The sequence below is a fragment of the Ochotona curzoniae genome, unplaced genomic scaffold, assembly GCF_017591425.1.
Source record: "Ochotona curzoniae isolate NIBS_2020 unplaced genomic scaffold, NIBS_Ocur_1.0 scaffold_1037, whole genome shotgun sequence".
Taxonomy (NCBI): domain Eukaryota; kingdom Metazoa; phylum Chordata; class Mammalia; order Lagomorpha; family Ochotonidae; genus Ochotona; species Ochotona curzoniae.
Window position 1 is genome coordinate 24,601,553 of NW_024467083.1, and position 20,502 is coordinate 24,622,054.

General features: G+C 45.8%; 2 protein-coding genes across 2 annotated transcripts in view; both read left to right on the forward strand.

Moving 5' to 3' along the window:
* Window positions 1-1,720, forward strand: part of PTGFRN (prostaglandin F2 receptor inhibitor) — a 40,631-nt gene extending 38,911 nt beyond the window's left edge. Inside the window, exons 8-9 of the mRNA XM_040999046.1 lie at window positions 71-376; window positions 1,554-1,720. Coding sequence (XP_040854980.1) covers window positions 71-376; window positions 1,554-1,720 — 473 coding nt within the window. The remainder of the gene's footprint in view (window positions 1-70; window positions 377-1,553) is intronic.
* A 17,291-nt stretch (window positions 1,721-19,011) lies between these two features.
* CD101 (CD101 molecule) overlaps window positions 19,012-20,502 on the forward strand; it is a 29,876-nt gene continuing 28,385 nt past the window's right edge. The window contains exon 1 of the mRNA XM_040999047.1: window positions 19,012-19,054. Within this exon, the coding sequence (XP_040854981.1) occupies window positions 19,012-19,054 (43 nt within the window). The remainder of the gene's footprint in view (window positions 19,055-20,502) is intronic.

Here is a 20,502-nt window from a genome sequence, read left to right on the forward strand (position 1 = left end):
TAAGTGGGAGGTATCCAGGGCCTTCCTGCCCTCAGATCTGATCCCAGGACCTTGGCTTTGTCATCCACAGATGACATGGCTTTCGACGTGTCCTGGTTTGCCGTGCACTCTTTTGGCTTGGACAAGGCTCCTGTCCTGCTGTCTTCATTGGATCGAAAGGGGATTGTGAGCACGGCCCAGAGGGATTGGAAAAGCAACCTCAGCCTGGAGCGCGTGAGCGTGCTGGAGTTCTTGCTGCAAGTGCACGGTTCCGAGGACCAGGACTTTGGCAACTACTATTGCTCCGTGACTCCATGGGTGAAGTCACCCACCGGCTCCTGGCAAAAGGAGGTGGAGATCCAGGCCAAGCCTATCTTCATAACCGTGAAGATGGACGGTAAGAATGACATGCACATCTTGCCCTCATTTCACGGAATGTTGGCTACATGTACCCTGTGGCTACCAGCGGGATCTAGGCTCCCAAAACATTGAGAAGTGTGCCACAGTTGGTGCTGCTCCCTCTCTAGACCTGGCCTCTGCCTGTCCCCAGAAGGAACCCAACATCTCTCACTAGCTTCCCTGCTTTGCTGTTGTGTGCTGGTTGGCATCACTAAGAAATGATTTTTTGAGACTTACTGGAAAGAGTTTTGGAGGATTTGTCTCTTCTATAAATCCTGTACAAACCCACTTGGCACAGATCCTATGGGGCACCAGCAGATGGCAGTGCTGAGAGAGGGGGCTCAGGTCTCCAAGCAGGGCTGTAGCTCAGAGACCTTCTGCTAGGGTCCACTGCTTCCTGGAGAGGGGAGGCTCCTCCTGCAGTCAGCAGTGCGGAGTGGGGTCTCCAGGAGCCAGGCACTTGGCCTTGCTGGCCCACATGGACTGCCAAAGTCAACCTCACTGGGTGGGTGGTCAGGAACTGCCCGTTCCTGGAGCATCACAGGGTAGGGAGTTATTGGTTCCCAGGAAACATGCCTTCTCTGCAGAGAGTAAATGTTACTGAAAGAATTCCTTAGAGATCTGTACCTTGTGCCTTTCTGGAAATTTCCCTCATCTTTAATACCTTATGTGAATCTTAGAAACTGCTTGCTTACAGTGACTCCATATGAAAGCCCAGATTTACCAAACATGCCGCGGAGTGATTATTCACTTTACTAGATAATTTACTATAGTGTTACTTAAAATAACACCCTTAGTACACTTCAGTTATTTGATGCATAGAATTGATTTATGCAACTTCTTAAAGGATGCATCTGCTGCCGAATGTGCGGTGCCCTTATCCTGACTTTTAAAAATCAATCTCCTGCCAAAAGCTTAAAAAGCAGGTTGACATTCAAAGGCTTCGAGTGGAATCATTTTTTTTTTCATCCCCCTCCCTTACCCCACGCACGCACAGAGGAAATTGAGGAGGGAGATATTTGCTCATTTTTGCAACAGTTGAAGGTTTTGGTACAGTGCTGGGAGCTTCCTGTAGAATGCATAGGCTCTGATCCCTCAGGGATACCCTACTCCGAGGGCAGGGAGGCCGCCTTGGTCAAACACTAAGCAGCCTCCACTTTGATCTCTTCTGCCAGTGCTGAACGCCTTCAAGTACCCTCTGCTGATCGGCGTGGGCCTGTCCACTGTCATCGGGCTCCTGTCATGCCTCATCGGGTATTGCAGCTCCCACTGGTGTTGCAAGAAGGAGGTGCAGGAGACGCGGCGGGAGCGGCGCCGGCTCATGTCCATGGAAATGGACTAGGCCGTGTACGGGCACACGGGAAGGGAGGGACTGATGGAGGGACGTTGTGGGAACAACGGGACAAGAAGAGGACCTTGACCTTGGAAATGGAAGTGTGTGACACTACAAACCAGTCCTCTCTAATCTCAGGTGGGACTCGGCGCGCTCTCTCTTCTGCATGTCAAGCTCTGAGCGCGGACACGGTTACCAGCACACAGCTCTTCTTCCCACGGCACTTTCTGAAAGACAACCTTCGTGTGTGTGTGGTGTATGTGTGTGTGTGTGTGTGTGTGTGTGTGTGTGTGTTTTCCAACCGCAGCTTCCTAACGGTTAACCTGCGTCTAACTTTTCTTTTCTCCTACTGGTTTATAGATCCGCTGACTTGTGTGTGTTTAGAGCTTTCATTGCGAGGGGTGGTGGTGAGGAAGGGGTGATGGGCCTGGGGAGATCTTGGTCCATACCTACCCAGCAAGAGTCTTATCCAGCAGGGTGGGGTGGCTCAGCCTCAACCTGGTGTGGAGCTGTGCCAGAGGCTGGAGGCCAAGGGTGGCTTTTGCTGTCTGGCCCCACATTTTCAGGGGTTTAGACCTCATTGGAAACCTAAACTTGGAGTGTATAACTTCTCATTGAGCCCAGATGCATTTTTCTTCCCTCTTCCCTCTCGCTTCTCTGCTCCTCAACCACTTCTTTTGTATTTGTTTTTCTTGTGCGAGTGCTGGAATGGCGGCCCTGGAATCCAGAATTTGGCTCTCCACCGAGCACCTTATCTTGCCACCTTAGCCTTAAGAATGAATATGAAGAAAAATACACAGCCACCTCTGTCCAGGGCAGGTAGGAGGAGAGGCTGGGGACAAGGAGAGGAGCAGACCCCAGAGAGAGTTTTGCAGGATCCCCAGAAGCTTAAGCAAAGGCTCAGGAGCACAAGGGGCTGCTTAGGGCTACCCTCACGAGGGCACAGGAACTGTCCACCAGGGGCTTTGCAAAGGCACCCACAGATGGGTCTACTGGGCACTGCCTGGGCTCCTTAGCATGAAGGCAGACTGCTGCATACAAGACAGGCAGGCGTGTATTTTGCCATGACCTTTGCAGCCCTTCACGTCTTTTTAGGCTGTCCCACAGGGAGCTAGTGAAAAAAAGTGTGCTTTGCAGGGTGCTTTGCTTTCCCATTAGGAACACAAATAGAAGCCCAGCGATCAACTGTCATGGGAACAGCCTCTCCAGTAGGGTTGAGAGCAGGCCAGTTTGTCCCTGAGGCCCTGGGCCCTGCTCTCCTGGCACTTCCCCTGAAACTTCTGCACACACAGCGTTGGCCTTGCAAGAGGCTCCCTACAGGACTCCTAAACAAGATCCGTTTGTTTTGAGCAATAAAATAATGCAAAATCATGGCCACTCACATGCGGCTCTTTGTCACCCCTGCCCAGCTTGGCCTGATGAACTAAGCTCTTCCCTCCCAGCTTGCCATCTCCCCGCACTTGCCCCTCTCTGCTGCCCACCCCTGGCTCTGTGCTTACCTCCACATGGCCCCGAGGCAGAGTTCCACCGACTTTTCCATGTTTGTTCTGCCCACCAAAAGAGACCCCTGTGAGTTGGGACATGTACATTCTGCACTGATGGTCTCAGCACAGAGTGTGGGGATGCCCCACCCAAGCATGCATAATGACAGGAGGAGCAAGCAGCCACCGTGGCAGCTGATTTGGTATTTTCTAACAATGCTATTTGGGAGGAGATGAATCACAGGTGATTGCCCTAACCAGAATTTAAAGAGAACAGATATAAACAGGTTCCATATCTGTCACAGCCAAGGCCCTTCAAGCCTTTGCAGTTACCAGGCCTACAGTCAAAGGAAATTCAGGATTGTTATAGCTCAGGCCCTTCTTAGGAGGAGGAAAAGGTACTTAACTTTGGCTGTGACCAGGTAGCCCCGGGCAGACAAAGAAATGTGCACGGAGTCACTCCGGATGCTTAGCGGCAATAAGCATGATGTGGAATGCTCTCGCATTGTACCTTTTTGCTCTCAGACTGGTGTGAAGTTCAAGGCTAGAGGTACTGGGGCACTGGCTTCCACCTATGGCTGTGTGTCTCTGATGTCCACTGGGCTGGCCAAACTATGAGTCATTTGGGGGCTGGGAGAAAGAGGAGAGAAAATCTAGTACTTTGACCCCAGGGAGCTGATGCCTTCCAGGGACGTTGTCTGGGATATGACAGTGTTGTTGTACCAAATAGGGTTCCCCACAAAGTGCTCTTCCGGAAGAGGTCAGCAGCATTGGTGTGAATGAAGAAGGATGTCGCCAGGCCTCACGCGGTGAAATTGCACTTCTTAACAAAAAGGAACTTTATAGAAAGTTTGGAATTTTTTTTTCCTATTCATAAACATATTCCCTCCCGCCCCCGGAAGGAGCCTACCCTGTGTCCAGAAAGACGCCTCAAAATTACAGTCATGCTGCTCATGGGGACGTGTTGGTTTGGTACCACCTGCCACTGCGGTCCTGACTGATAGTGTCACTGCGACGTCTTAGCTGGCAGGAGTGACCTCGGCGGGCGACCCCAGTGTCCTCATGAGGCGTGTCCGTCGTTAAGCGCTGCCTGACTGTACTGTAAATTGTTTACTTTACGATGTTTACATACACATTTTACTTTTTAGAAAAAATAATGATAAGAAAAATGCAAACTGACTTTTTAACAACTTTCCAGATTTCTCACAGATCGGTGGAACTCTTGACTCACCAGCTGGATTAATTCTTAATTTAGAAATGTATTTATTTGTGTGTGTGTCTTCCCCTCAGCCTCCCCAACCCCACCCCAACCCCACCCCAGTCCTGTGGCTCCCGGAGATCCTGGGGTAAAGGAGACCCCTTCTGCCCAGACCTTTGCCTGTTTCCCTGGTGGCTCTTGCTTCTTGCTTTGCAACCATGATTTTGTCACCTCTGTGAGCCAAAGACTGAGCCTTTTTTTGGCAGGAATAATAAGCAATACTACACAACTTGCTACTTTGAGAAAAAAAAAATTTTTTTTTTTTTTTAGCTTCACCAACGACAACAGAGGAAGAAGGGGGCTGGGATCTGGGTAAGTTCTCTGCTGTTTGACCCAATTCTCAGTGAGAAATATGTGTGCAGGTCACTGGGAGAAGAAAGGTTAACTTTTCTTTAGCGTGGCACCTGAGGATCTGCAGAATTTTCCATAGACAAAGAAGGGGTCTTGTGTATTTTTGTCCATATCTGAAGTTATATGAACTAATTGTATTGTTTTATACTGTGACCACAAATATTATGCAATGCACCGTTTGTTTTTTATTTCATTAAAGGAAATTTAATTTAAATTGAATTTGCATGAAGAGCTTGATATTGGCCTCCTCTCTTTCGGTTTCCAGCACAAGGAACTGCAACTGATCCCCTGTGTAGTGTTAGCACCTCCTAAGAAAGCTCTCTGCGCCCAGTAAGCATTGTAGATCCAATGAGAAGGAATACATTGACTAGGGTTGCTGTTGGGCTTCCCACCAAAGGTGGAGGTGAAGGCTAGGAGAGACAGCTGCTCATGGCAGATTCTGGTGGTCTGTCAGGGAATTCTCAGCATTTTGTAGGTCACTTCTCAACAAAGAGAAGCTGGACATTATTCCGCTGTGCGGAGCGGGCAGCACATCCCAAGGTTCTGTGGCTGTACTGTCAGTGCAACAGAAAGTTGTTTCTGACTTGTGTTGCAGTTTGGAGCCAAATCCACCGAGAAAGTTCCAGGCCCTCGCTCTGCCCCAGGTGGCTGGCTCCAGTAGCCCCAACCAGGAGTGAGTGTCTGTACCCCAGCTCCCCACTGCCTCCCCTGGCCTCCTGTCCTGTCAAGGGACTGACTACCTCACAGTGCGAGTCATTCACAGGCTGGGTCTACATCCCTACCTCTCCCACTGCCTGGTGACTTGGTACCTTTTCAGAGCTGCAGAAGACCCTCGCATCTTATGTGCAGTTAAGATTCTGCATGGGAAAGGACCACCATTGCCAGCTTCCTGATGTACACCAGAGGCCTGGGTTCAGGTCAAATGCTGATACACAGAGAGCTGGTCTTCAGCAACCCTTATTTCTTAACTCATTCCTGCCTCAATTTAAATTTACAAACAAAACAAAGCCTTATTTGTACATATAAACTATTTGAGGGTTTGTGCTGAGAGTGACCTGCCACTTAATTGGCCTGCAGGCCTTGGCACATACCCTTGGCTTGCCTGAGGGCCTCTTGTCACCTGTCTACCTTGTACTTCTCTTTCAAGCCCCAGGGACTCTTCTCCCCTCTAGGCTAAATGAAGATACCTGTGAAATTATCTCAATTGTCATATGAGGGTAGGGACCATTCACTGCTGGAGTCCCAGGGCCAAACTGTGATAATCATGGTGAGATTCTTGGAACGGACCATGCACTGGACAGGACCATTCTGGACATGAACAGAACCTTCATGAACAGAACCCCAGGGGCTGCTGCAGAAGTTCTGTCACCTCTTGTCCACATCCCTAGAGCATTCTGGTCACTGCCACTCTATTTCTTCTGACCCACACACCAGTGTGCACAATTCTGTGTGAGTTAATAGGTTTCATTATTACTTCAGAGTGGCAGGGCCAAGAGCACACAGGAGGCCACTACTATTACTCATAGATCTCAGGAAAAAGGATCATGGGTAGGGCCAGAGGGCAACACAGAAAAGCACGAGAAACAAGAGGAAGAGCAAAGGAAGCACGAGCAAGAACATTCATTGTGGTCTACACAAGAAGGCTGGGGAGAGGCCGGGGCGCAGCTCTAGAACTGGTTAGGTAGACTAATTCCAATAGGCTCTGGGGCATATAGGTTATCTTTCTACGGCTGGTGCCTGGTGATACAGGCATGGCTAGTCTCCTGAGTGTGAGAAGTCAGAGGAGGAGGAGGTGTTGGGACCTGAGGTCTGGATTGGTTGGTTTGCATGTGAGAGGTTGGCTTTCAGGTGAGTCTACTCTTGCAGGAATTTCTAGCCCTGGGAGGAGCAGTCTCTCTAGGACTAGTTAGATCCAGATGTGAAAACACCAAAAGGCCAAATAAGAAGACATGACTCATAAGAAGTACACGTTCTCCTTGGGCTATGGACTGCTGAAGCATGCCTGAGGGCTTGGCTTATCCCAATGAGATGATGCTCACCTGAGCCCACTCTGATCTGTTTTCTGCATACTACCTGAACCAGTACTTGTTACTGTGATTACAGGAACCCATTGGCAAGCATGCAAAGCTATGCCAAAGAAAGAGATTTCGAAAAATGTTCTTGGAAAAGCTAGATACCCACATGCAAAAGAATGAAGTCAAATCCAACAAAGCAAAATGCAAAGGAATTAGGACTTTGTTGTACTGTTGGTGACAAAATAAAATGATATAGCCATGTGAAAAACAATGTAGCAGTTTCTCAAAATATTAAATTACAATAGTTATATTTACAACAATTACAAAATCTAAATTATTACAAATGACCAGCAGTCACACTCATGAGTACATATTCAAGGAACGTAAAGCAATGTCTCTAATCCTCATGTTCATAGTAGCATTCACAATAACTACAAGGCAGAGCTCAACAAGGTAGAAACTACAAGGTAGAAACAACCCAGGTGTCCACGGAGGAATGAAGAAAATATAGTATATATACACAATGGAATATTATATGTAGCCTTAGAAAATAAAGGAGGTGCTGGTGTTGTGACTCAGCAGGTTAAGCCACACTGATTAAGATTACCACACTGATATCCCACACTGTGTTGTCTGTTCAAGTCCCAGCTGCTCCACTGTCAGTGCAGCTTCCTGCTGATGTGCCCAGAGAAGCTAATAGCTTCAGATTATAGATCAGAGCTGGCTGTTGCAGCCATTTGAGCAGTGTGGTCTCTCTCTTCCCTCCCTCCTTTTGTCTCTCACTCTGGGGCTGCACCTGCAGCACCGACATCCCATATAGGTGCCTGAGTCTCAGCTGTTCCACTTCCTGGTAATGCCCCCTGGAAGGCTGCAGAGGATGGGCCAGGACATAGGAGACCCAGAAAAAGCTCCTGGCTTTGGACCAGCCCAGCTCCAGCCATGGTAGCCATTTGAAGAGTGACAGTGGATGGCAGATACCTTTCTCTCTCTCTGTAACTCTGCCTTTCAAGTAAATAAATCTTTTAAAAAAAGAAAAGGAAAGAAAGGAAAGAAAGAAAGAAAGAAAGAAAGAAAGAAAGAAAGAAAGAAAGAAAGAAAGAAAGAAAGAAAGAAAGAAAGAAAGAAAGAAAAGAAAAGAAAGAAAGGATTCTATCATGTGCCACAAGGTCATGTATGGAAACAGAAGGTAGAAGTGTTTGCCAAGACCCTGGAGAAGGGGAAATAGATCAGTGATAGGTATAGGGTTTCCATGTTGCAAGATGAAAAAGTTCTGCAACTCTGTTAACCACACTGTGAACGTGCTTAACATTACTGAATTAGATCTAACAATACATGAGACAATAAATTTATGTCATATGTTTTTATAACATAAAAGAAGCAAAGAAGTATCACTAAAAATTAAATATTCTGTAAAGGCTCAGAAGCAAATGACTTAAAATTATGATGAATGGGCCTGGCATGATGACTCAATTGGCTAATCCTCATCCTGCAAGTGCTGGCATCTCATGGGTGCCGGTTCATGTCCTGGCTGCTCCATTTCCCATCCAGCTCTCAACTTGTGGCCTGGGAAACCAGTGGAGGATGGGCCAAAGCTTTGGGACCCTGCACCTATGTGAGAGACCCAGAGGAAACTCCAGGCTCCTGGCTGCAGATCAGCTCAGTTTTCTGGCCGTGGCGGCCATTTGGGAAATAAAGCATCAGATGGAAAATCTTTCTCTCTGTCTCTCCTTCTCTCTGTAAATCTGCCTTTCCAATAAAATAAATAAATCTAAAAATAATTAAAGTTATGATGATTAAGTAGAGAGGAATAGAACCAGAGAGCGAGCAAGTGAGCTCCCAATGTGCTGGCTCTCTCCAGTGTCTGCTGTGGCCCCTGAATGGGGCCAGGAGCTGGGAACTAGGTCCAGGTCTCCCTGTCACTCAGTTACTTGAGCTGTCAGCTGTAGCTGCCCAGGGTGCAAATTAACAGGAAACTGAGTCAGGAGCCAGAGGTGGTATCCAACCCAGACATTCCCATGTTGAACATGGGTGTCCTAATTGGCATCTTAATCACTAAAGCAAAGTTCACCCCTACAAACTGCTTCTTTTTTAAAAGGCAGAGAGACTATCAATTTAGTTAGGGTCATAACAGCAGTCGAAGGTTGAGGATAGAGTGGGATGGCTCAGGAAAGCAGCGAAGGATTCTGTACTCAGGTTCACAGATATTTTTATATTTTCAACTTCATTTTAAGGAAATCAAATCTGAAAGTTGGAGAGACTACAGCACAGATGTGACTTGGGCAAACCAGTGGTGAAAAACTCCAAACACCAAATAATCAAAGGAAAGGTTGGGCCTGTGTCCACAGATCGGTAAATGAATGTGTGTATATCTGGTTTCAGTGAAAATAAAAGATCTATGGGATATAAGAGTCTTCATAATTTCTAACTTTACCTGAAATTTTCTCTTAATTGATTAACAAAGGCTTAATTGTGTCAGGTAAGAGTTCCTTCTCACACACATTGTCTTCATTGGGACTTCAAGAAATGAAGCAAACTTGCTCAGGCATTGAACCCAACTTGTTCTGATTGCAAAGTCTGTGTATATTCCAAATCCCTACAGCAGCCTAACTGTTCCGGGTTCTTAATAAGTATTTTTTTGTTAGATCAGTGAATGAGAACTGGGTCCTGCTCCTAATGAAATGTATAGGAGTGAGGCATGTCAATTGTGTTACCATCCAACAAGGGAAAGCATTTAGGTTCACTGGGATAATACAAAGGAGGGTCTCTCTAACGGGTCAGGAAAGACTTGGCATAGGAGATGCAATTTGGGGTCTTAAAGTAGTTAAATGGACAGGCACTTGCCAGGTAGGAACGGAGCAAGGAGGTAAGTAAAGGGAGCAGCATTCACCAAGTTGGAGAGGGAAACAATGGTAAGACAGACAAATACACGTGGCCATGTTTCCCATAGCATAAGAATCTATGTGGAGGTACTGGGGGAATCCCCAAGGAACAGCTCACAAAAGTTCTGCCAAGAAATCTGGACTTAATGTTCTAGAAGTATTTGGGGAGCCTCTGCAGAAACGCTGGTCTGGAAAGTCCATGAATATGTTTGTATCTTAGATCACTCTGGCAGGAGGATGGGGAGAAGATAAAAGGCTGGGAGACTTCTGGACTACATGAGGCCCATGTGAAAACTGGAGGCCTCTATTGTGACAGTGGCAGGTAGAATTCACTCCTAAAAAGATCTTAAGGAGGGGCCAGTGCAGTAGTGTAGTGGGTTAATTCTCTGCCTGCAAGGTGCTGGTTTGTGTCACAGCTGATCCACCTCTGATCTAGCCCCTTGCTTATGGCCCAGGAAAGCATAGGGACCTGCACTCACGTGGGAGACCCAGAGAAAGCTCCTGGCTCCTGTTTCCTGGCTCCTGGCACCTGGCTCCTGGCTCCTGGCTTTCAACTTCAGATCAGCTTGAAATCTGTCTGCTGTGGCCATTTGGGTTGTCAACCAGCAAATGGAAGACTTCTCTTTCTCTCGGCAAGTCTCCCATTCAAATAAAAATAAATCAATCTTTTAAAAAGAGATTTCAAAAGAAAATCGATGAGGCTTGTTAAGTGGAAGTAAACCGTGGAAGTTGGCCCTAGGGCCTGTGTGGCATTCAACCACAGTGGAGATCACCAGCAGTGATTTCAGTTTGATTCAAGTTTGAGTTCCTGTGGGCCCAGCTAGATCATCAATTTGGACCCTAAGGAAGAGCCTGGATTTTGTGATTGTCCCTATGTAGACGCAGACTGAGAGGGGACAGTAGGAGAGGAGAAGAACAAAGCAGAGAGTCCTTGAGAAGACTACAAAGTCAAGGTGGGATGGGGAAAAGGATCCAACAAGAAGACATTTGTCAAGTAGTAAGGGAAAGTCCTTCCTAGGCTGCTACCAAAGAAGGAAGAATTCTTTGTGCATGCCCACGGACACAGAAGGACCAAGCCCCATGAGTGGTGTCCATTGTGCTGGATTTTCAGTGGATCTCACCCCTGGTTTCCTTGGGCTGAAGAGCCAATGAGAGTTAGGAAATCCAAGTACACAGACAGAACACCTATGAACTGTTAGAAGTTTGATTGGGTGGGGGAGAAAAGGAGCTTGGAAGTAAACAGTTGGCTATTTTGTAAGGGATAGGAACACTTGCACCTTTTTATGGGATGCATGTGTGTCCCTTGTCCAGGGCCCAGGCAAAGAGTTTCCCTATTCTGCACTTCCCATCAAACTTCCTTCATCAAAACTTACTCTCAGTTAATTTCTTTAAGAAGAGAAGGAATAGCCCTTCCCAAAGGAACGTGCACTTAAAAAACATGGCTGGCCCAGGAGTCCCATCTTTGTCCTTTATCTTCCAGGAAGTTTGACACCTGGCCTGCACTTCTGCCCTTAGACAGACACCTCATCTGTGCTTTCCCCACAAACCACAAGAGGAGTGATCCATGTAGAAAATTTCTTGGGCTTTGGTTAACTGATTGTCACGTCCTGGTAAAGCCAAACCAGTGGGAAGTAAGCACGACGAGGCTGGGACTTAAGGCCTGGACATCATTGTCAACCACAGGGGCCAAGCTGCCTCTGGGGACATCACAAGCTTCAATATCTCCTTGGGCTGCTGAGGAAGTCCACTGGAATGCCCACTTGGTGCACAGGTGCAAGAGCTGCCTGGATGTTGGCAAACCCAGGTGCTGTGGAAGAACAGTCCATGGAACCTGAAGGAGAAGAGCTCAGGTGGGAAAGAGACCTAGTAATGTCCAACTTCCTGCAGACTCCCTTGGCGTTCCTGTGCTCCCACCACTCTCTATCCCACACTCTGCTTTGTGTAGACCATAAGCATTAGCACAGATGACACGCTAGGGCAGGGAGGAAGCCTGACCATGTGTTCTATTCATGTCATCTTGCATCACCAGTGGATGTCTCTAAGCCTCAGCTTGCTCATCTGTAAAGGGATCAGAGTGATGTTAGTTACTTTATGAAATTATGCGTATGAAGTATGATGCACGGATTTGTAAAATCCTGTTTAAGAGTTCTCAGGGAGGGGTGGGAGCGTATGGCCTACCAAATAAGAAACCCAGGTCCCATTTTGGAGTAAGTGGGTTGGCGACCCAGGTCTGGCCCCTGACTCCAGCAACCTGTTAATGCAGAATTTGGGAGGTGGCAAGTGGTAGCTCAAGTTATTGGATACCTGCCACCCACATTGCAGACCTGGATTTTGAGTATCTGAATATTGGCTTCAACCCATTCAAGCATCTGAGAAGGGAATCCGCAGACGAGGATTCTTGGTTTCTCAAATAAGTAAGTAAATACATTTTTTAAAATAAATAAATAGAAATAGCCATTTCTTGGGCCTACATAACTAACAAACAGAGGTTCCAATGCCTGGAAATTCCTATGACTCTAGGAAACTAACACTGGAGCATGTCAGTTTCAAAATAATCTTTCCTTAACTGAAGCAGAATTTTTCCTGTGGCACATTCCTGGCTGCTCTGCCCATGGTGGCCCTTCTCCCACCATGTGAATCAGGAACTGTGGTCCTGCATTCCTTTTAGCTGACACAATTGTGATGCAGTGTTTCCCAAGGTAATAGCTTTAGTTTTACTTTATTTATTTATTTTTCTGACAACAACAGAAGGGTTTTTTTTCCCTCCAGAACAGAAGTGACATCATCCTGTCAGTTAAGTTCTGGCAGAAAAGGAACCACTAAAACGGGAAGGGAAAAAATATATTTTGGCCATAGCCAGAAATGAGACATTACATAGCATGACTTGGTTGTATATATTTCATAGAAACAGAGAACTCTGTATATTGACAATAACTGTGGTGAAAGCTTACTTTTCTCTTCATTTTATTTGGAAGACAGAGAGCTAGAGACAGATGGAGCTCTCCCCTCCCCTGATGGAGTGCCTAAATGCCCACAATAGCCAGGAACTAGGAACTCCATGGAGTGACAGGGACCCAACCACTGGGCCCATCATCTATGAGCTGCCTTCCCAGAGTGTGCATAAGTAGGAAGGTGGATTAGAATCTGATTCAAGACCCAAACCAGTAGCTACAAGAGAACACAGCTTAACAACTGTGCCAATTTCCTGCCCCATAATTCTTGCAATTTTCATGGTAGGTCGATTGCATTGGTGACCTCAGTTGGTTTATATCTCTCTCTGCAGTTCCCCTAGAGAGATGGTCTGTTAGTCCGTCTGTTGCATTTAATCTTGGTCATGTTACTTGCTCTAGCCTGTAGGTTAGTATTGGTCATGATGTAAATGGAACCTTTAAATATTAAGTAATGCTTAAGTATTTAATATTTAAGCATTAGTGTGTTTCCAAAGCCTATTTTTTTCTTTCAGACTCCAAGCATCATCATAGCCGCTAGAGGGTTATCAGGCCTGTGTAGCAGAGCCAAGTCCAAGCGAAGGTGATCCTAGACCATCAGCTCCTGTCAGCTGACCACAGACAAGAGCAAATCCACTGCCAGTAGCAGAAGCATCCAGCTGACCCAAAGACTTGCTAACAAAAATAAACATTGGGACCCATGTGATACCACTATGGGTAGAGCCACCTTCTGTAACACTGGCATCCCATAGGAGTGCCAATTCAAGTCCCAGTTGTCTCTTCCTCTTTTCTGTGTAAATCTGCTTTTCAAATAATTTGTTTAGATGTTAAGGTTCACTGTTGGAAACAACAAGAGTTTGTGCTTATTTGTTTACACAGCAGTAACTGATTAATACAGTGTATTTTGTCAACAACATAGGTGCCTGAGGGTGACCTATGATCTATCTGACTGAAGAGGTGAACAAATTAGCAGCCTAAAGAGGTTAGTTTGAAACTTTGTTCTCACCACACTGCCCTTTAAGATTTCCCTAAACACAGTCTGCACATCCCTGCTTCAGATTGAATACATTTTCCCTTTCCTTACTGAAGTGTCCTTCCCATTTCTCCTTGCCTATTTTGAATTATGCAATACCTCTAAGGACCTCTCAGTGGGGAGTGGGGGAACTCAATTATTTGAAAGCAACAGGAACAGAAGCAGAGAGCTTCCATCTACCAATTCGCTTCCCAGATGCCTTCAACAGTCAGCCTTGGGACAGGCCAAGGCCAGGAACCAAGGACTCCATTTGGGTTTCCTATGTAACTAGCAAAAACTCAGTATTTTTCCAGCCATCACTTGCTGTTCCCTAGATGCATTAGCAGGAGCCCATTCAAACGCAGAAGCGTAGGCAGAACTGAATCCCAGGCCTGATGGGCTGTAGATATACCAAATGGTGACAACCTGCTTCACCAGAGTGCCTGTCCCACCAGACTTTGCTCGATGGCGTTCTCTGGTGCCTGCTGTCTCTTCAGCCTATTAACTTTTTGGGTACATCCTGCGTGAACCATGAATTGAATGTTACCAAGAGCCTGGAGGGCAGCCCTCCTTCTTATGGTTCTTTTATCCCCCAAAGCTTGCCTAACATAGTCAGGACCTTGAGAAGGGGAATGCAGACCTCTTTGCTCTTTGTAAGTAGATTGCCACAGGGGACTAATTTTTAGAGATCATTGCAAATGAATGAAACCAGATGGTTGATAGACATTATAGAGAGATAAGATAGATAATGTATCTTATATTTTAGGTGAATATATAAGATAGCTTAAATACATAAGATAGATTTAATAGAGGATAGATTGATGATAAAGGCATAAGATGGATGGATTCAGTAGACACATGATAGATAACAAAATATATGATAGATTTTGGTGGATAAAATAGATGAATTTAACAGATTAGATGGATAGATAAGACAGAAGCTGTTAGAGCTGAGTCTGTAGAATGTTATTCCATTCTACTATAATCCTAACATTTCCCATGAAGATCTTCCTGACCTCCCATTCTCCCCCAAATTAAATATGCTCTCTCCCTTTTCTAAATGTCTGTATTTCCTCTCTTGTCCCTCTCAGGAGCCTCCCCCTCATCTCTCTGGTGTGAGCTCAGGTATGTTTTTCTGTCCCACTCACCATCCAAGATTATCACCATTCTCAAGATCAAAGGTTTAATCATGCACATCTCTCTAACACCTCTAGGGGGTGCTCATGACGGTTTGATGACTTCACTGACTCTGATATTGTTTTCAGGGTCCTAAATCAGACAACTGCAGAAATCGTGTACTTGGCTTTCTCCCTTCTACCCTACCTTTCAACCAGTTAGAAATACACAAGTATGGAATTCACTTTAAAAGGCTATGCTCCTCAGGTGGACAGGAGGAGGCTTGTATCCCAACCCTGGAGACTCCCAGATCCTCACCAAGAGCTATCAGTACGGGCACCAAGGACTACATCCCAACTGCCAAGGAGACCATGGCAAATTGGAGTGCCTTCAGAGGCCAAGAACTCTGAGGTCATCCACTCCCGTTTGGATCTCCCTCATGGGATGGAAGAAGCCCAAATCCTTCCTCACAGGATTCAAGGTCATCGGAACAATTGCCAGGAGCCCTGAGCAGTCTGCAGAAACAGAAGAACAGTAAATGTCCTTTGGGACTAGGGAGAGGAGCTTTCTCTGATCTTTACTTAGTTCCAACTTTGGATCCCCACCCTCTCCTGCAATGACCATGAGGGTCACTCCAGAGCACCCCCACCAAAAAAAAAAAAAAAACAAAGACAAAAAATTATAATAGATAGACAACAACAAGGAAGGCTTAGAACCAGACAGGAAATGGTCAGCGTGGACTCACATATACCTTACTAGGTAGGACACAAAAATAAGTTACTCCTCACTAAGGTATTGAAGATTTCTCTGCACACCCCTCCTAAAACTGTTCTGTACCTCAACTGTTGACATATGTCTTGTTAGAGTTATAAGCCAGTTTATCCTAAAATCCACCAAGTTCAGTAATTATGCCTCAACACTATAAACTGCTAAATACAAAAATGAAAATAGACACAAGATAGCTGAATAGTACCCTATGGCCATTTTAAGGTGTATAGCAGCCGGTTGTGTATAAACCAAAATAGAAATGTTAATGAGGTAGTCACAGGACGTGGTTAAGAACTAGCATTTTCTAACGTATTGGTCACTCAATACCATGTCAATTAACTCCATAAGGTTGTAAATTGTTGTTGATGTTATGTTGGGGCTTTTAATTGATCGGGATGATATTCTGCCAGCTCTGCTTTCAGACCAGAGATGGTCTCCCCAAGAAACTGTTGAGCTTATCTGGACAATAAGATGCTGGGCTCTATTCATGGTACATGCTTGAAATGAAAGAATCATGACTGGATTTGAACTGTAATATTGCAACAAGGTGGAGTAATCCACCATGGGGGGAAGGTACGGGAAGGGGTTGGGGGAACCCCAGAACTTATGAAACTGTGTCATAAAGTGTAATGTAATAAAAAAAGGCTATGCTCCTGCTAAATACTCTTAATTATTCATATCTCCTTCAAGATAAAAGTACAGTCTATGACTGGCATTGTGGCATAGTATATTAAACCTCTGCCTGCAACATTAGCATTATGCATGGGTGGTGATTTTAGACCCAGAGGCTCCACTTTCAATCCAACACCCTGCTAATGTATCTGGGAAAGCAGCAGAAGATGGCCTAAGTGCTTGGGCCCTGCACCCACAAGGGATACTGAAAGATGCTCCTGGCTTCAGCCTGGCCCAGGCCTGGCCATTGCAGCCATTTGGGGAATGAACTAAGAAACAGACAATCTTTGTCTCTCTTCCTGTCTCTAATTACACCTTTCAAATAAATATAAATAAATGGATCCTTAAAATGAAGCACACACAATTTAAAACCTGGCATACAAAGTTCACTAAGGGCTGGCCCAGCCTACTCCCTTCTTACACCAGTCTGAACTTATACACCAAAACCTGTGCTTTGCCATCCATGCTGGGTCTGTGCTAGTCCCCATGGCATGCATCCTAAGTGTGGCATCTCTCTTTTTCTTTCTGGATAATTATGATTATTCTATATCTCTCTCCATTTTTTAAAGATTTTAAAATTTTTATTGGAAAGTCAGATACACAGAGAGGAGGAGATTTAGGGAGAAAGATCTTTGCATCTGCTGGTTCACTCCCCAAGTGGCCACCACACCTGAAGCTGAGCCGATCCAAAGCCTGGAGCCAGGAGCTTCTTCCAGGTCTCACACATGGGTGCAGGGTCCTAAGGCCTTGGGCTATCCTCGACTGCTTTCCCAGGCCACATGAATGAAGCTGGATGGGAAACAGGACTACTGGGACACTAACCAGTGCCCATATTGGGATCCTGACACATGTGAGGTGCGTACTTTAGCCGCTAGGCTACTGCGCTGGGCTCTTTTTAAAGATGTATTTATTTTTATTGGAAAGGCAGAGCTACAGGACGGAGATACAAAGAGAATCTTCTATCTGCTGGTTCACTCCCCAAGTGGCTACAACAGCCGGAGCTGAGCCAATCTAAAGCCGGAAGACTTTTTCAGGTCTCCTATGTGGGTGCAGGATCCCAAGGCTTTGGGCCGTCTTCTACTGCTTTCCCAGGCCACATGCAGGGAGCTAGAAGAGAAGTGGAGCAGTTAGGACAAAAACCGGCGCCCATGTAGAATCCCGATGCTTGCAAGGTGATGACTTAGCCACTGAACCATTGCGCCGGGCCCTGCATGCTTCTATCGCCACAGGAACTAGCTGTCTGAAGACTGCTGGGTGATGAGACAGGTTAACGTTGAGGTCTTCACAAGAACAAGGAGGCCCCATTTTCCTGTGTGGGCCCTCCTTCTCCCTGGTTGACTCATCTGGCTCAGCTCGATCCATCTTGACCTGCTCTCCTGCCCACCACTTCCTTCTTTTGCCCGTCCATGATGGTTGACTCATTATACTGCGGATAGCTAAGTGGAAGCATCCTAAGAGTGGAAACCTGGATTGCACACATTTTATGTATGCAGAAACTACCACAGAACTCAGAAAAAAAACTTACAGGGGATGAATGCATGGATGGATGGATGCATGGATGGATGCATGGATGGATGGATGGACAGACGGATGGGCACACACAGGAGGGAGCAAAGACCTACCTGTAACTATGGACTGAAACAGACTAGTTTGAAACTAACCTGTCTCAATATAGGCTTGACCTTGGGAACTAAAGTTCTCAATAAGTTTGTCCATTCTGCGGTGTGGCCCTTACGAACTACAACAGGTTACTTGTGCATATAGCAGCTCTTTTGCCATCTTTGTACCCAGGCTGACCCTGAGCAGGTAGAGACTCACTTGTATGTCTCACGCAATGATAGTAGCTGAGAGCTGTTGAATGCCAATCTCAAACCAGATGTTATGTGTTTTTCATGAATTCACTAATTCAGCTTCTCAGAGCAATCTAATGTGGTACACCCTATTAGCATCTCCATTTTAGGGAAGAGGGTTAGACAAGGTTTATTAGCTTCCTTTTTAAGAAATTAAAAAGATCCATTCATTTATTTACTTGAAAGTCATAGTGACAGAAAGAAGAGGAGGAACAGAGACAGAGATCTTCCACTTGCTGGTTTTTATTCCCCAAATACCTAGAACAACCAGGGCTGGGCCAGGCTGAAGCCAAAAGTGTGGAACTCCAACCAGGTCTCTCCTGTTGGTGACAAGGACCCCAAGAACTTGAGCACCATCCCTTGCCTTCCCAGACTCACCTACAGAAAGCTGAATCGGAAGCAGAAAGCAGCCATAACTTGACCCCACGGCGCTCCAGTATCAAATGCAGGTGTTCCAGGTGGCAGTAACATGCTATGCCACAATGCCTGCCACTAACTAGATTTTCTAAGATCACACAGCTAAGTAAAAGTAGAATTTATGTGCAAACCTAACTAAGCTGACTCACCACCATGTCACCTCTCCTTAGAACCAGGTTTTCCTAGCACCCTGAGGAAGGAAAAGGAAGTAAGGGCCAAGAAGAGAGCATTTACGGTCGCCTTTAATTACCAAATTGGTCCATCCATATTCACTCAGGCTGAATAAATGCTCTTATTCTTATCTGTATGAGCCTACTTAACCTTAAAGATCACTTTTTTGCCCCCAAATATGAGTGATCCACCAAGACCTGTTTAATGCAGCCACTGTGGCTCTTTGCAAGCCACCTCTGCTTCTCAGTGGGCTGAAAACCACACAATCGCTTCCTCTTTGCTTTTGCAGCAAGTGTGGCCTTTGTCACTAAGATTTGAGCAGCTTCGGTGACACAGCTGTGAAAGATCCGTTCTGGTCCCCAATGGCACGCATCCTGAGTGTGGCATCTCTCTTTTTCATTTTGAGTAAGTGTCACTGTTTTGCATGTTGCTGTCTTCCCAGGAATTGGCTGTCTGAAGGCTGCTCGGTGATGGAACAGGTTAACATTCAGGTCTTCACAGGAACAACGAGGCCACATTTTTCTGGTGTGGGCAGTCATTATTGATTCTAATGGTAGGTCTTGGCTTCCCTAGCCATCCTTCAGTTTCAGGGAGGCGCAGTGCTTGGTTGAGTTCCATGGTACCTCTTTCTATTGCTTTTTAGGCTTGCCCACTTTGCCAGATCTACCAGTTTTTCTTGGGTTTGGTTAAATCTCATCTTCTTGGGCTAATCCTTCCAGGACAGAGTAAAAGACTTAGCTTCCCAAACCAAGAAGAGGACTTAACGTTTTCCTGTCTGTCTTGGGATATGGCTGGATTGAAGGTTATGTTAAGAGAGCACCTAGTGGGTTTAAACTAAGCTTAGAAGGAGACCATGAACTTTACCTGGCAACTTTAAGCTTAGGAAGATGTTGGGAGATTCAATTGACCCTGCTGAAGGGCCCCTGAAGCGCCTTCCTGGCTCTTTTTCCCGTGAGAGCCGAGTGAAGGAGAGGGATATTCAGAGGTAGAATGAAGAATAGGTAAACCACAGACAGAATGAAATATTGCCATACCAGATGGAACAGGTAGCAGCAACTTTTTGTGTTATGGGTTCTTTTAGCCTTTCGTGAAGTTTATAGACCTCAGATTGGAATAATTTTTTTAAAGGCATAGGATTATAGAAGAAATCAGCATTGAAATACAGTTATCACAATATTTGTTAGCACTGTGATATAGTGATTTGTTTAATTCTTTATGCATCTTAGGAGAGGATCTGGAGATGGAACTATTAATCGCTAAACTTCAGCATATTGATAAGCATGAATAATATTTTAATATAGCTGTAACAATTATAATGTGGTATGAATATACTCTGTGGTTTGTTGTCTCCATTCTTAATAGAAGGAAGTGTTACATTTCTGTTAGAGGCGAGTGAAAATAAGGGACTGAGGGCCTTTTGACTCCAGTGTGTAGGATCCTTTAATCCTGTAAATGGACCCCCATTATGAACTCAGCTTCTGGGAGACAGAATGGAGTTAGACTTGAACAGCCTGGATGTGGGCAACTAAACCAAGTGTTCAGTATGAGAAAGCACTGAATAAACATTGGCAGAGTTAGACTGGGCTAATGTCTCAAGGGATGTGTGACTGTGTAAGGTGAAGACCAGATCTTGGGCAAGGTCCTAGGCCCTTTGCTGGAGAGGCAGGGAGTGTCTTCTTCACCTGCAAGAATGCTGTGGCAGGTGTTGATGGACAAGAGCCTGGATGGGACCCTTTGGGGATAGCTGTATTTCCCTATTTGTCCTGCTTAGTTGTCTGAGTGGCTCTTGAATCAATGTGCTTTGTGTGTTTGGACTGCGTGAGAATATTTGCCTTGTGCTTAATGGAAACTGG